General features: G+C 45.7%; 1 protein-coding gene across 1 annotated transcript in view; it reads right to left on the bottom strand.

Annotated features, from left to right (window-relative positions):
* Nucleotides 1-14,199, bottom strand: part of LOC109415929 (transmembrane protein 132E) — a 318,407-nt gene that overhangs the window by 58,413 nt on the left and 245,795 nt on the right. Inside the window, exon 2 of the mRNA XM_029867615.2 lies at nucleotides 3,312-4,176. Within this exon, the coding sequence (XP_029723475.2) occupies nucleotides 3,312-4,176 (865 nt within the window). The remainder of the gene's footprint in view (nucleotides 1-3,311; nucleotides 4,177-14,199) is intronic.

Below are 14,199 nucleotides of genomic sequence, written 5' to 3'. Positions count from 1 at the left end.
CGTTTCTTTTTCGGTTGGTAGGAAAATGCCAGGTCATTTTGAAGGGAGTTGGCGATTGTTTCAGGGTGCTTCAAAGGGTTTCAGAAGCATTTCAGAGAGTTCCGGGGATGTTCTAGTGGGTATCAGGGGGTGTGAAGACATCTCAGGGTATAAGGGCAATTAAAAAGAATTTCTGGGGCGTTTAAAAAATTCTTCAGAGGATCGCAGGTTAAAAGGGCATTTTAGAGGATTTCAGGACGCTTTATGGGATTCAATTTGCTTCAGGTATGATTGAGAGGGCTTTCATAAACGTTTCAGAGGGCTTGAGGGAGGTTTAAAGGCTTTTCGAATAATTCCAGGGATGTTTCATGAGTGCTTCAGGGCAGCTGTGGCACACTCTGCAATTTCCCTGGAGCATCCTTGAAGTCGCTTCAAATTTCTTCAAACGCTCCTGAAACCCTTTGAAACCCTTCAAAGGAAATCCACTAAAACGCCTCTAAAAACTTCTGGACACCCTTTGAAACGTCATTGACAATCTCTGAGTCACCCAAAAACTTTCCTGAGACCCCCAAACACGTCTCCGAAGCTTTTTTTTCAATGTTTTATTTCTGTATATTTGAACTTATGCAAATTCTACACTTAGCTCTCCGAAGCTGTTGGAAGTGCATTGAAACGTCTCCAAAACCCTTTGAAATTTTATGGATCCTCTAAAACGTCCCAAAAACCCTCTTGAAACCCCTGAGTCGTTCATAAACCACGTAGGAACATAGGCCAAATTTTGGTCATCTCAGACCCACTTCACCCCTCGTAGTCTTTTTTTCGCACAAAAATTTGAAATTTCGCATGGAGTGTAGGCTTTAGCATTAAACCTTCAAAAACCTCCTCCATCCAGAAAATATACGTGGCCACTAGGGGGTTTCAAGGATGTTTCCGAAAGTTTCGAGAGATTAAAGGTGCACTTTGGGAGCTTTGGAGGTTGGTATGGTTTAAGGATTTCGATAGCGTTTCAGGGGTTTTAGAAGGATTTCAGGCCGTTTGATTTGAGGTGCGTTTGAAGGCATTTTAAAGGTTTGCAGAAGCATTTACGAGTATTCCAAATAGTTTCAAGGAGGATTCGTGTGGGTTTCAGGAACGATTCAGGAAATTTCATGGTGTTCAGGAAGCACTTCAGGAGATTACAGGAGACTCAAGGGACATTTTAGAGAATTTCGGAGCATTTCAAGGGGTTCCGAGAGCGGTTTTCATGGGATTCTCAAGGCAGTTTTGGATTCCTCTGGATTTTTTCAGAAACCCCTTCGAAGCCACCTTCAATCCTTTTTAACGCTTCTGAAACTTTTTCAAACGCACTGAAACCTCCAAGAAATGCTACTAAAACGCCTCTACAAACTTCTTGACAGACTAAAAGTGCCCTTGACAGCTCCTGAGACGGCTGAACGTTCCCTGAGTCCTTTTTAAACGTCCAATATTTCCAGGTAACTTCCATTTCGCTTGTTTTACGGCTCTTTCAGTCTATATTAAGCAGCTAAAACGCCTTTCGCATCTACTGTCCTACGTTTCGGTGTGTAGGTGAAATACACACCGAAACGTAGGACAGTAGATGCGAAAGGCGTTTTAGCTGCTTAATATAGACTGAAAAAGCCGTAAAACAAGCGAAATACTCGTCAAAACAGTCGTTAGCAGTCAGTCAGGTAACTTCCTGTGAAGCCTTCAAAATCCACTAAAATCCCCAAGAATCTCTGAAACGTAAGCTTTCTTGAGGAATTCAAGGATCATAATGACTTAGGAGTGTTCTAATGCCAACAAGAATTCCTGTAGGATTTTTGAGAGAATTTCAGGAAAAAAAAAATCCAAACAACTTCATTTAATTTCATTTTATTATCTCCTTAAAACTTAAGACAATGTCTTTTCTGTTTAAGCGTAGTATACTAGTATGAAATGACACATTAGAACACTTGTGCAACAACTTTTGCCTAATTATGGTTGATTTAGGAATTGTAAACATGCTTTCTTGAATCCCAGGGACGGAATAGTAATTTGAATCTTGGATGGTAAGTCATTCCAAAAAGATATACCTCTAATTAGGAGTGAGCTTGAATGGTGGGAAGTTCTTGCTCGCGTGATATGGATTTTTTTTCCTCGCTGACTTCCTTTACAAATTACAGAAAAAATACTTTTCGAATTCTTAGAGGAATGTCTGCAATATTTTCGGGAGAAATTTTTTTTCCGAACTTCAGCAGAAATTAAGAAGAAATTTCTTTATGAACTTTTTAAGAAATGTTTGCAGGAATCCGTGAAAAAAGTATGAATAACTTCTGCTGGTATTTCTGAAGAAATTCCAGGATGAATTTCCTGAAAGGATTTCGTAAAACTTCCTTAAACAAATCCAGAGATTTTTTCCAAGATTTTCTTCAGAAATTTCTCCATAAATTGATATAACAACTTCTCTGGGGATTCCAGGAATTTGTTGTGGAGTTCTTCCAGATTATGCTGGATTAGTACGACTGGTAATATTGTTTTTCCGAAAAAACTGGCAGTTCAAGAAACAGCCAGTTTTTTTCGGTTCTTCCAGATATTTCTGGAGAGACGAACCAGCCAAGGGCTGAAAGCTTTTATAATAAAGACAAATCAATCAATCAGAAATTTCTGCAATGTTTCACTCAGAGATTCTTTTTGGATTTTCTCAAGAAATCCCTTTGTTTGAAATTGCATTACTATAGAGATTTCAGAACACATTTCTGCAGGAATACTTACGGGTGCATTACCGTAAGTTTTTGAAGAAAATTTTTGAGGGATTTTCGAAAAAATTCTTGATAAAATCTCTTAGGAATTTTTTTTCTGAACTAAGCTACTTCTTGGGAAAATCCTGGAAGAATCTGTGGATGAAACTCTGCAGGATATCCTGGAAGAACTCCAGAAGAAATTTGTGGAATCCCCAGAGAAATTGATAAAGCAATTACTGGAAACAATACTGAAGAAGACATTTTGAAGTAGATATACTAGACAGATTCCAGAATTTCTGGAAAAATTTAACAGAAATTCCAGACAAAATTATGAGTAAAGCTCTAAGAGAAAAAGCTGAATAGACATTTTCAAAAATTTCTTTGATACTTACATAGGGTATCAGCAGAAAAAAAATGTAAAACCCGAGAAAATTTAGAAACGAAGTTGACAGTTCCACCTCATGAAAATTGTTGGAAGAGTTAATGAACTTCCTAATAAAAGTAAGTATTGAGCCCCCAAAAAAAGATTATCCGATGTATTTCAAATCAATAATATTTTTTGCCTTAAAGGCCTGACATTCAAAAAAAGTCAATCACACTCCCAATACTAACCTCACAATAAATACCGCCACATTCTGGCCCGGTTCCGGATGTAAGAACACCGGAACGTGAATCTTCGACAACGGATACAACGGTTGCTGCGGAACCATCATCGTCAACGTCTCATCGGCCCGAAGCTCCTTGTAGGGCATCAGCGACTGTACCAGCGGTACTTTGGCGAACGGAGTCAACGGTTGGATCTGAACTTTGGGTTCGCACAGTTCGGGACTTCTGGTCGGCGGTTCAAACACGCTGTACGACACCTGGACCATCCGTTGCGGTGTCTTCTGAATGGCTGCCGGTCGGCCGTCTTTCTCTGGGGCTGGCAGCGATGGCCACCAGTCCGAGGGGATCACGACTTCCGCCACGCAGACTCCGTCCTCCCCTTCGGGCATGCAGCGTCCTTTCAGGGGAGTCTTGTTACCTATCGATGCATGCAGCAGGACGCAGATTTTCTGTCGCTGGAGGTGTCCACCGGGGTCAGCTCCGGCGTGAAATAGTACCCTGAGAACGGGCGAATCGCGTGGTATGCTGTTCTTGACGAGGTGTGCCGAGATGTCCAGATGTAGATTCGATTGCTGCAGGTCCATCAACGCTGCTGTGGTGTTTTGCGTGGAGTCCGACGAGGACTCCAGTACATCCGGAACGATGTACCTCGCTGGGACGGTTTGTTTGGTGGAAAACGGGCCATAGCTGGCTCGAATCGACACCGGTTGACTGGTTTGAACTACCGTAAACCTATCTATCGATAGCACCGAATCGGAGCTTAGCCGGCCTTTGTTCGTGCTCGCCACCACCGAGCTCTGGCGCGGGGAATGCTTGAGGAAGAAGCCACTGTCTGGCGTCTCGAAATGGACTTCTACTGCGTACGCCGTGCCTGCGGGGTAAGAGAAAAAGATATAGAAAGTCATTAGTTAGATATACATCCAGTTATAGATCGGAGTTATCAGCAAGTGCGAGTTAAATTGGTGTCAAGTCATGCGACACGGCTCATTATCTTATCGCCTCCTCCGCGGGTAGAATGAGCCCATCAACAAGATTCAGTTTCTGGATGTTTATTTTTAATTTCACTTCCCCTGCGTCGTCGACGCTCTTGTCGAGCACACTTAAAGGCGCTTTATTGTCTGTTTACTAATTACGAAGCTGCGCTGATAAGCGAACCATCGCGCCCCGGAGGAAGTATTACAAGATTTCTCGAGAGGAACTCGTAGGCGCGCACGAGATGCTTCTCAGTCATCACACGCAATTGCAATCCAACGACACAAACAAACGCTTTATTTTCAAACATTAATCGAGCTCATTTCCGCTGATCTTTCAACCCGCCCGAATGAGAAAAAAAACGAGAGAAGAGCTACCGTATGCTGCGTCGTGCCAACCGCGACATCGTGGTGTCATCTGCCATATGCCACAGGCGCCGCACAATATGAGCTTGCGTTGCATTGGTTGTGCATGCTGGGGACGCACCAATGCCAAAATCAAAGTCGAAAAATGCACCCAAATTCGAGAAGACCGCGCCGCCCGCCAACCTCGACGCAGATGCTCGGCATTCTTGTCGTCGCACATTGCGATCCGATGATGAATCTGCTGCGTTGGCTGGTTGTGCGTTGTGTTGGCGGCAATGATCCCACACACGCATGCATGCACATTGCGCACGGCTTAGAGAGGCATTTCAAGCTGGCAGAGTTGCAATGACACCGACCGCACAGTGTCCCAGATCAAACGGCGATGATTCAAAAAAGCTCATTATGTATAATCCATCTACTTGGGAGCTAAATAAGCATGAAGGCATAAGCTACAATCTGCATGAGTATTTCACAATAGGATGCCTCTGATATAAAATATCAACATCATTGTCTGACGACAAGGAAATGCAGAAATGTTCATCTTTGCCCAATACCTATGTAGCGTTGACAAAGACTCTCTTTTCAGAACTCTCGCCACTAAAAAAGCTCCTTCCCATGATGGCCGTGGGAATGCAGAGGCATACTCGGTTTCTAGCAGCAACTGACGTTATACTAACATTTCATGTTGGAACTCTTTAAAGAGTTTGAACAATGATATGGAACGAGCTCACCAATATGTTTAGGGACACCCCATTCTTGTCTCTCCATTTCAGCTTTATTTTTCAAAATCAACCAATAGATCCTTGACTTTTGTACCTAATTTACTATTTTTAACCTAAAACCTCTAACTAGTAAGTCAACTGCAACTATACAAACAAGCATTACAAACTTGGACAGTTGCCCTCATCTGCAAGTTTGAAAATTAGTAATTTCTCCTAATGTGCCACCATTCCATTTCAATAATGTCACCCCAAATACCCTTCCATCAAAAAGTATGTACCACAACCATCGAGCTCAACGAGCTCATCTAGCGCATTTGTGGTAATTTCACACCCGGTGAACCATCCCAACCCGCAACCCAAACCCGCCATCAGCATCTCCTCCCCTTTTCACCTGGAAGATTGTTTCATTTCAAAAAGTGCAAAGATCCAGCGACTTCAGCTCCCTTTCACGTCGTCCCCGCTTTATTGCGTCACAAAGTTGGGACCCCCTCTCCCATTGGGATCCCTCCCGCAGCCACCAGCCACCACGCCACGGTTCTTTCTTTTTATTGTGGCGGCGACAGAAGTGATCCCCGGCGAAACTCTTTTCATTTCATCATTCTATACTTCGGTGGCTGGAGAGACATGAGCCGCGCTCACGGATGGGACGGTCGTCGGCGGGTGAACATTTGTTCGGGACAACTACAATTAGAGAGGATACAGCAGCCAGCCAACTTTGTGAGCTCTAGGGAGGAGGGACGGTGAGAGCCCCAACTTTGGAGCGAATAAGAAACTTGTTCAAACACAATAACCGCTTCGCCGCGATGCCGCCACGGTGCCACGGTGGAGGACGGGCCTCTCCTGTCCTGGTGGTGGAACGTGGAAGGATACATGCGAAGAAGGTGCAATACAAAGGGCTGCAAACTGTGTAAAACCTCCTCTGTCGCGCGTTCGCCGTTTCATCGGTGACAGTGCCACTTTGGGGAGGATGGGGTAACTTGAACTACGCTATGGTTTTTAAACTTCAAGTATGTTTGAAAATCTATGGTTTTTCAACATAACATAGCATAACTAGATAGAAGACAGGAAACAAAAGACAGGAGACAGAAGATAGAAGACCAGAAGACCAGAAGACCAGAAGACTAGAAGATCAGAAGGCCAGAAGATAGAAAGACCAGAAGACCAGAAGACCAAAAGACAAGAAGACCAGAAGACCAGAAGACCATAAGACAAGAAGACCAGAAGACCAGAAGACCAGAAGACTAGAAGATCAGAAGGCCAGAAGACAGAAAGACCAGAAGACCAGAAGACCAGAAGACCAGAAGACCAGAAGACCAGAAGACCAGAAGACCAGAAGACCAGAAGACCAGAAGACCAGAAGACCAGAAGACCAGAATACCAGAATACCAGAAGACCAGAAGACCAGCAGACCAGAAGACCAGAAGACCAGAAGACCAGAAGACCAGACGACCAGAAGACCAGAAGACTAGAAGACCAGAAGACCAGAAGACCAGAAGACCAGAAGACCAGAAGACCAGAAGACCAGAAGACCAGAAGACCAGAAGACCAGAAGACCAGAAGACCAGAAGACCAGAAGACCAGAAGACCAGAAGACCAGAAGACCAGAAGACCAGAAGACCAGAAGACCAGAAGACCAGAAGACCAGAAGACCAGAAGACCAGAATACCAGAAGACCAGAAGACCAGCAGACCAGAAGACCAGAAGACCAGAAGACCAGAAGACCAGACGACCAGAAGACCAGAAGACTAGAAGACCAGAAGACCAGAAGACCAGAAGACCAGAAGACCAGAAGACCAGAAGACCAGAAGACCAGAAGACCAGAAGACCAGGAGACCAGAAGACCAGAAGACCAGAAGACCAGAAGACCAGAAGACCAGAAGACCAGAAGACCAGAAGACCAGAAGACCAGAAGACCAGAAGACCAGAAGACCAGAAGACCAGAAGACCAGAAGACCAGAAGACCAGAAGACCAGAAGACCAGAAGACCAGAAGACCAGAAGACCAGAAGACCAGAATACCAGAAGACCAGAAGACCAGAAGACCAGAAGACCAGAATACCAGAAGACCAGAAGAACAGAAGACCAGAAGACCAGAAGACCAGAAGACCAGAAGACCAGAAGACCAGAAGACCAGAAGACCAGAAGACCAGAAGACCAGAAGACCAGAATACCAGAAGACCAGAAGACCATAAGAACAGAAGACCAGAAGACCAGAAGACCAGAAGACCAGAAGACCAGAAATACCAGAATACCAGAAGACCAGAAGACCGATTTTTCGTTAACCATTCTTGTTAAAAACTGACGATGGTAACGTACGACAACTAATCCCGCGCACAGCGGAGTAAGACAGCATAACTATGTGCGATCCATATAGAGGTATAAGTACCACCATACGTACGTACGCGGAGAGAACGGGATTCAATAGTTTGGAGCAAACACAAGAAAAGAATTACCCGCAATGTAGCCAGCTCGCTGGCTGCCGCAGAAAAGGGAACTGAGCCGCCGCCGTCGCCGCCTCGCGGTAGCATAGGATATATGAGGAAAACAGGTTCCTTTCTTCTTCCTCTCGGTCGGTTGCGATTTCCTCCAACGTTTTTTTTTTTATTCCTCGTGTTATTTTCGGCTGCCAGCAGGGCTCAATTGCTCCGAAAAAAAGGAGTTTGCTCGAATTAAGAAGAAAAAAGAAGATTATATCGCACAACTTTTTCGTTCGCGTTCGGTTGTTTTCTTGGGCTGAGGATGGAGGGAACGATATGTGAAGGAACAGGACGAAGATCCCATATTAAAGCAGGCAGGCGCTTCAGGGAACACACATTTCTCCCCGTTCGCTGCCCGGTCCCGAGAGATGCCAAGCAAGGAGTCCAGTCAGTGGAAGATCCAATCAATTAAGATAATGGATACGGACACTCGGTTGTTCTGTGCGTTCGGTTCTCCTTTTGTTCCAGCGCAGTTTTTTTTCTCTCTCTTCCGAGACTCTGATGCTGGTCGCGTTGTCTTGTTTTTCTCTGTTCACTACTCTGTTTCTTCTCTTTAGTTAGTGTTTTTGGAGCGCGCAAAGGGTCCGTTAATTAAATTCACTTGGACCGCTTCTCGGAAACGCATCCGAGCAGCCGTTTGAACTCTCAATTTAACAACAATCTCCGAACCGAAACTCAACCCTGGTTTGGGTCGAAAACGTGAATAGCAGAGTCCAGGGCCGGTAGCGAGTCTCTTTTTGTTACTGGCTTCCAATAATTTTCTAGTCTGTCTTCTCTGTCTGCTCTGTCTGCTCTGTCTGCTCTGTCTGCTCTGTCTGCTCTGTCTGCTCTGTCTGCTCTGTCTGCTCTGTCTGCTCTGTCTGCTCTGTCTGCTCTGTCTGCTCTGTCTGCTCTGTCTGCTCTGTCTGCTCTGTCTGCTCTGTCTGCTCTGTCTGCTCTGTCTGCTCTGTCTGCTCTGTCTGCTCTGTCTGCTCTGTCTGCTCTGTCTGCTCTGTCTGCTCTGTCTGCTCTGTCTGCTCTGTCTGCTCTGTCTGCTCTGTCTGCTCTGTCTGCTCTGTCTGCTCTGTCTGCTCTGTCTGCTCTGTCTGCTCTGTCTGCTCTGTCTGCTCTGTCTGCTCTGTCTGCTCTGTCTGCTCTGTCTGCTCTGTCTGCTCTGTCTGCTCTGTCTGCTCTGTCTGCTCTGTCTGCTCTGTCTGCTCTGTCTGCTCTGTCTGCTCTGTCTGCTCTGTCTGCTCTGTCTGCTCTGTCTGCTCTGTCTGCTCTGTCTGCTCTGTCTGCTCTGCCTGCTCTGTCTGCTCTGTCTGCTCTGTCTGCTCTGTCTGCTCTGTCTGCTCTGTCTGCTCTGTCTGCTCTGTCTGCTCTGTCTGCTCTGTCTGCTCTGTCTGCTCTGTCTGCTCTGTCTGCTCTGTCTGCTCTGTCTGCTCTGTCTGCTTTGCCTGCTCTGCCTGCTCTGCCTGCTCTGCCTGCTCTGCCTGCTCTGTCTTCTCTGCCTTCTCTGTCTTCTCTGTTTTCTCTGTTTTCTCTGTCTTCTCTGTCTTATGTGGCTTCTGACTTCTGGTCTTCTGGTCTTCTGGTCTTCTGGTCTTCTGGTCTTCTGGTCTTCTGGTCTTCTGGTCTTCTGGTCTTCTGGTCTTCTGGTCTTCTGGTCTTCTGGTCTTCTGGTCTTCTGGTCTTCTGGTCTTCTGGTCTTCTGGTCTTCTGGTCTTCTGGTCTTCTGGTCTTCTGGTCTTCTGGTCTTCTGGTCTTCTGGTCTTCTGGTCTTCTGGTCTTCTGGTCTTCTGGTCTTCTGGTCTTCTGGTCTTCTGGTCTTCTGGTCTTCTGGTCTTCTGGTCTTCTGGTCTTCTGGTCTTCTGGTCTTCTGGTCTTCTGGTCTTCTGGTCTTCTGGTCTTCTGGTCTTCTGGTCTTCTGGTCTTCTGGTCTTCTGGTCTTCTGGTCTTCTGGTCTTCTGGTCTTCTGGTCTTCTGGTCTTCTGGTCTTCTGGTCTTCTGGTCTTCTGGTCTTCTGGTCTTCTGGTCTTCTGGTCTTCTGGTCTTCTGGTCTTCTGGTCTTCTGGTCTTCTGGTCTTCTGGTCTTCTGGTCTTCTGGTCTTCTGGTCTTCTGGTCTTCTGGTCTTCTGGTCTTCTGGTCTTCTGGTCTTCTGGTCTTCTGGTCTTCTGGTCTTCTGGTCTTCTGGTCTTCTGGTCTTCTGGTCTTCTGGTCTTCTGGTCTTCTGGTCTTCTGGTCTTCTGGTCTTCTGGTCTTCTGGTCTTCTGGTCTTCTGGTCTTCTGGTCTTCTGGTCTTCTGGTCTTCTGGTCTTCTGGTCTTCTGGTATTATGGTCTTCTGGTCTTCTGGTTTTCTGGTCTTCTGGTCTTCTGGTATTCTGGTCTTCTGGTCTTCTGGTCTTCTCATCTTCTGGTATTCTGGTCTTCTGGTCTTCTGGTCTTCTGGTCTTCTGGTCTTCTGGTCTTCTGGTCTTCTGGTCTTCTGGTTTTCTGATCTTCTGGTCTTCTGGTCTTCTGGTTTTCTGATCTTCTGATCTTCTGATCATCTGATCTTCAGGTATTTTGGTCTTCTGTCTTCTGATCTTCTGGTCTTTTGATCTTCTGGTCTTCTGGTCTTCTGGTCTTCTGGTCTTCTGTCTTCTGAGCTTCTGGTCTTCTGGTCTTCTGGTCTTGTGGTCCTCTGGTCTTCTGGTCTTCTGGTCTTCTGTCTCCTGATCTTCTGATCTTCTGGTCTTCTGGTCTTCTGGTCTTCTGGTCTTCTGTCTTCTGATCTTCTGGTCTTCTGGTCTTCTGGTCTTCTGGTCTTCTGGTCTTCTGGTCTTCTGGTCTTCTGATCTTCTGATCTTCTGGTCTTATGAACTTCTCGTCTTCTCGACTTCTGGTCTTCTGGTTTTCTGGTCTTCTGGCCTTCTGGTCTTCTAGTCCTCTGGTATTTTGTCTCCAGTATTCTATCTTCTGTCGTTTATCTTCAACCTTTGTTATTGAGAGAACGTTTATCACTTCGCTCCTTCTACATAAATAGCCTTTAAAGTTATTGATTTTTAGCTGCCGGAGCCAGCCCTGGTCAGTGTGCCCGCTGTGCCCGCCTTTGCTCACGTACCGGCCGAAAAGCAAGATTTACGGCCAAAAGGCGCCACCGGCCAACGGCTCTGATGCTGACTGGCAAGCCGCGTGTGTGGCAGCGGGTGGGCTTTGAAAGAGGAGAACATTATTATTACGTCTACCAGGGCAGTGTGCAGTGTGATGGTCTGCACCCTTTCTTCCCTTTTCCATCCGGGTGGCAGAGAGGAGTTGAGACGGTTGCTGGTGGACCTCTTTGTTGTAAGTAAATGATAGACCCAGTGAATGTCCCCGCCAGAAAGTCACCACTTAGTAGGGGTAGCGGAGAGAAATGCGACATTGGGATCAAATCTTTAGCCAATACACAATCCAGGTAGTTTTCCTTACTGTAACATTGATATGACTAAATTACTTTGTATGGTTTTATTGGAGTTTTAAATCTAAAAACTGTAATATAACTCAAAATTTCACAGGGAACCAATTACATATATATGGGGCATCAAAATGGCTAAACATTCGCAGTATGGATTGCTCGAGTCGACAGCTCAATATAAATAAAATCTAAAATGGCATCGGCCACGTCCTTACGATCACTGGTAGAAAGGAAGAACTGCTAACATGATAACTATTGTTCACGAGACCGGGACACCCTCTGTATTTCCACAGTTGTCTCGGGAAGCACTATCTTATAGTCAACTGAATCTGATAGTTCTTTACCGACTGTTCTCCGTTTTTATTAAACAAACCTATCTTTGGAAATACCTTTAATCCAGCTCTCCCACTGAAGAGAATCTACCCGTTCATTGTGAGGCGGGATGGTAGGATATTAGGCGGCCGGCGTTAGATGAATAGTGAGAACACGAGAACATATCTTTCATTCTTCAATTGGCAGAGTGTGTGATGCATCACTCCCATGTCGACAGTCTCGTGCTGTTTTCTGTCCCGGTGCACAGCTTTCATTGAGGTGCTTGCATCTGAGCTGCCTTCCTACATGTAATGTAGAAGTAGATATGCTCGACGAGAGACAACGCGGCAGTCAGACATCAGCAATGAGACAATGATGTGTTGTGGTCTGGTTGGGGCAATGATGAAAGAAGTTGACACCAGGAATGTGGTCAAAGACTACATTCGCGACGGTGACGGCTAGATGGCTACAAAGGGTGACCTGCTGGTAGCCAAGGGTGGACCTTCGCCAGTGACATATTCCGTTGCAAAATGAACGTCTGGGACGGAAAATTAGTGCGTTGGAGACAACCGGCGCCGATGACAGGCAAATTAGGGCTGCACTGTCGTTTTGCAAGCATCTGATGAATGATGACATGTCTTAGGAAGCAATTTATTTCAATCTGGAGAAGACTACGGAAGGGGACCTAAATAATTCAGCCGGTGAAATAGCAGCTAAGCAGAAAGACCAAGCAAAAGGAACCTGAGTTCATTTCTCGATCCTATCGGTTCAAAAAAAAATTTTTTTTTTTTTTTGGAAAACCCGGAATTCTGAAAAATTCAATCTGGGTTTCCAGGTATTCCACCCTTAATTTCTTCAACAGTTCCATCTGGGATTCCCACAGATTGTTGGTCTTTGCTGGAGCTGGACCAAATTCGAAACTCACTGGTTTGTTATGGTTTCTGGGGCGGTTTCTACGTAGGTTACCTGCATATTTCCGGCTGTGTAACAGTTCCATTGGATGAGGATCAATCGTTCTACTAGGGCCTCGGCTATTAGATGTCGTAGTGATTTCTTCATTGCAGGCAATTATCTTGCTTTTGACAGTGTTGGTTAATGTTGTAGTAGTTGTACACGGAGAAGCTGGATACAGAGAGGTTAAACTCATAGGCAGCACGCAGAATGTTCTTCAAGTCAGCTCACTGAATCCAATTCCTTCAGTATCCATATGGAAACGGGAAACGAAGGAAGTCCCTAGGTACCGGTACAGAAGTCCTTCGCAACCTTTTATGCCCCGACTGTCCTCTGGGGTACAGGTTTTACACCCTTGTGCGTCCCATCAGCTCCAGAGACACTCGGATGTTGGAGGTTATCCGTCAGTACCGGTTGGGATGTAGCTTCCGCACTGACGGGGCCCCAGCTATTCGAGGCTTCTGTTGTAGAGTTGTTCTTGGATGGGTCTGGTGGCGCGTTGTAGTGGAGGTTGTGCTCAGTCAACTCCTCTGAGCAACAGACCTTGGGTTGGCTGTTTTCAGTGAATGTTGCTGTACAGAAAATGGTCCACCGATGTTGAGGGTCGTCAAAGAGAGGGCTGTGCTGCCAACTTGTTTAGTTTGTGGGAGGAGAAGATATCCTATGATTCTTACGTTGTTTCCGTTTGGAGCTACTGGGTCCCTTCGTAGGCCTGTCATTGGGACTGCAGTGGCTTCGTTTGGACAGATTCGAGGTAGATACGGTGTTGGGGTTGGCGGCGAAACTGATGTTGTCTGACTCGATATCGAGTTGATGATAATGTTGTCTTGTGGTTGTTGTTCCTTAGGGTTGAATTGATCTTTCGCAGTTTGGGAACTGGTTTCGATCCATAAGTGGACCTGCAAGAACTGTGGGTGGGTTGCCTTGTCTACTCTGAACTCTTCGATTGAGGAAAGGGTGTATGTCATGTTGGCTTTCTCCGTTGCGGCAACCGAGATGATAGAGTTATTGGGGGATGCAATCGGGTGGTTTCTTTCCGTAAGAAGCAGTGTACGCAGAATATGCCACCGCAAGCGAAAAATAGGCAACAAAGAAGGCACGGCAACAACGCTTTGTTTTTTCGTTAGCAGATAATGACAAAATCGCTCCCGAGTTTGTTCACAATAAAAACGGTAGGAATATTTATCTCGTTCTATTCACATCATGATTTTCGCATTGTTTTACAACTGAAACTCGACTCTGAGGTTTGCAAGAGTCTTAATTCGTCCAAATGCTTATGAATTCGATGATGTGGGTCGAAAATTTCAACAGAAAAGCCGGAATATCAGAACACGCACGGCAAGTGATGTTTGTTTTATTCCTCCATCGCCTGACATGCATTTGTTGCGGAGCGCCTTTGTTACCAACATGCACCGCTTAGGACAAAGCGTTTGTTTTTCGGCGTGATCCGTTTTTCATACCCTGGTAAGAAGTTTTTTTTTATGAAAGCCATCTGCCGCGCTATCTTTGCAGTGGGACCATGATCTTTTGCACTGTCTAACCGGGTGTCAATGTTGCGTTTTGCTGGGGCACGATCAAGATCGTCGATGCACTCACTGGGCCATCCTTTTGGAGTCTTCCAACAGATTTTTGATCACCGACTTCAATTTGTCCATCTCGGAGTCTTAGCTGGCGTTGGC

The sequence above is a fragment of the Aedes albopictus genome, chromosome 1, assembly GCF_035046485.1.
Source record: "Aedes albopictus strain Foshan chromosome 1, AalbF5, whole genome shotgun sequence".
NCBI lineage: Eukaryota > Metazoa > Arthropoda > Insecta > Diptera > Culicidae > Aedes > Aedes albopictus.
Note: the sequence above shows the minus strand (reverse complement) of the source record. Positions and strands in the feature narration are given on the sequence as shown.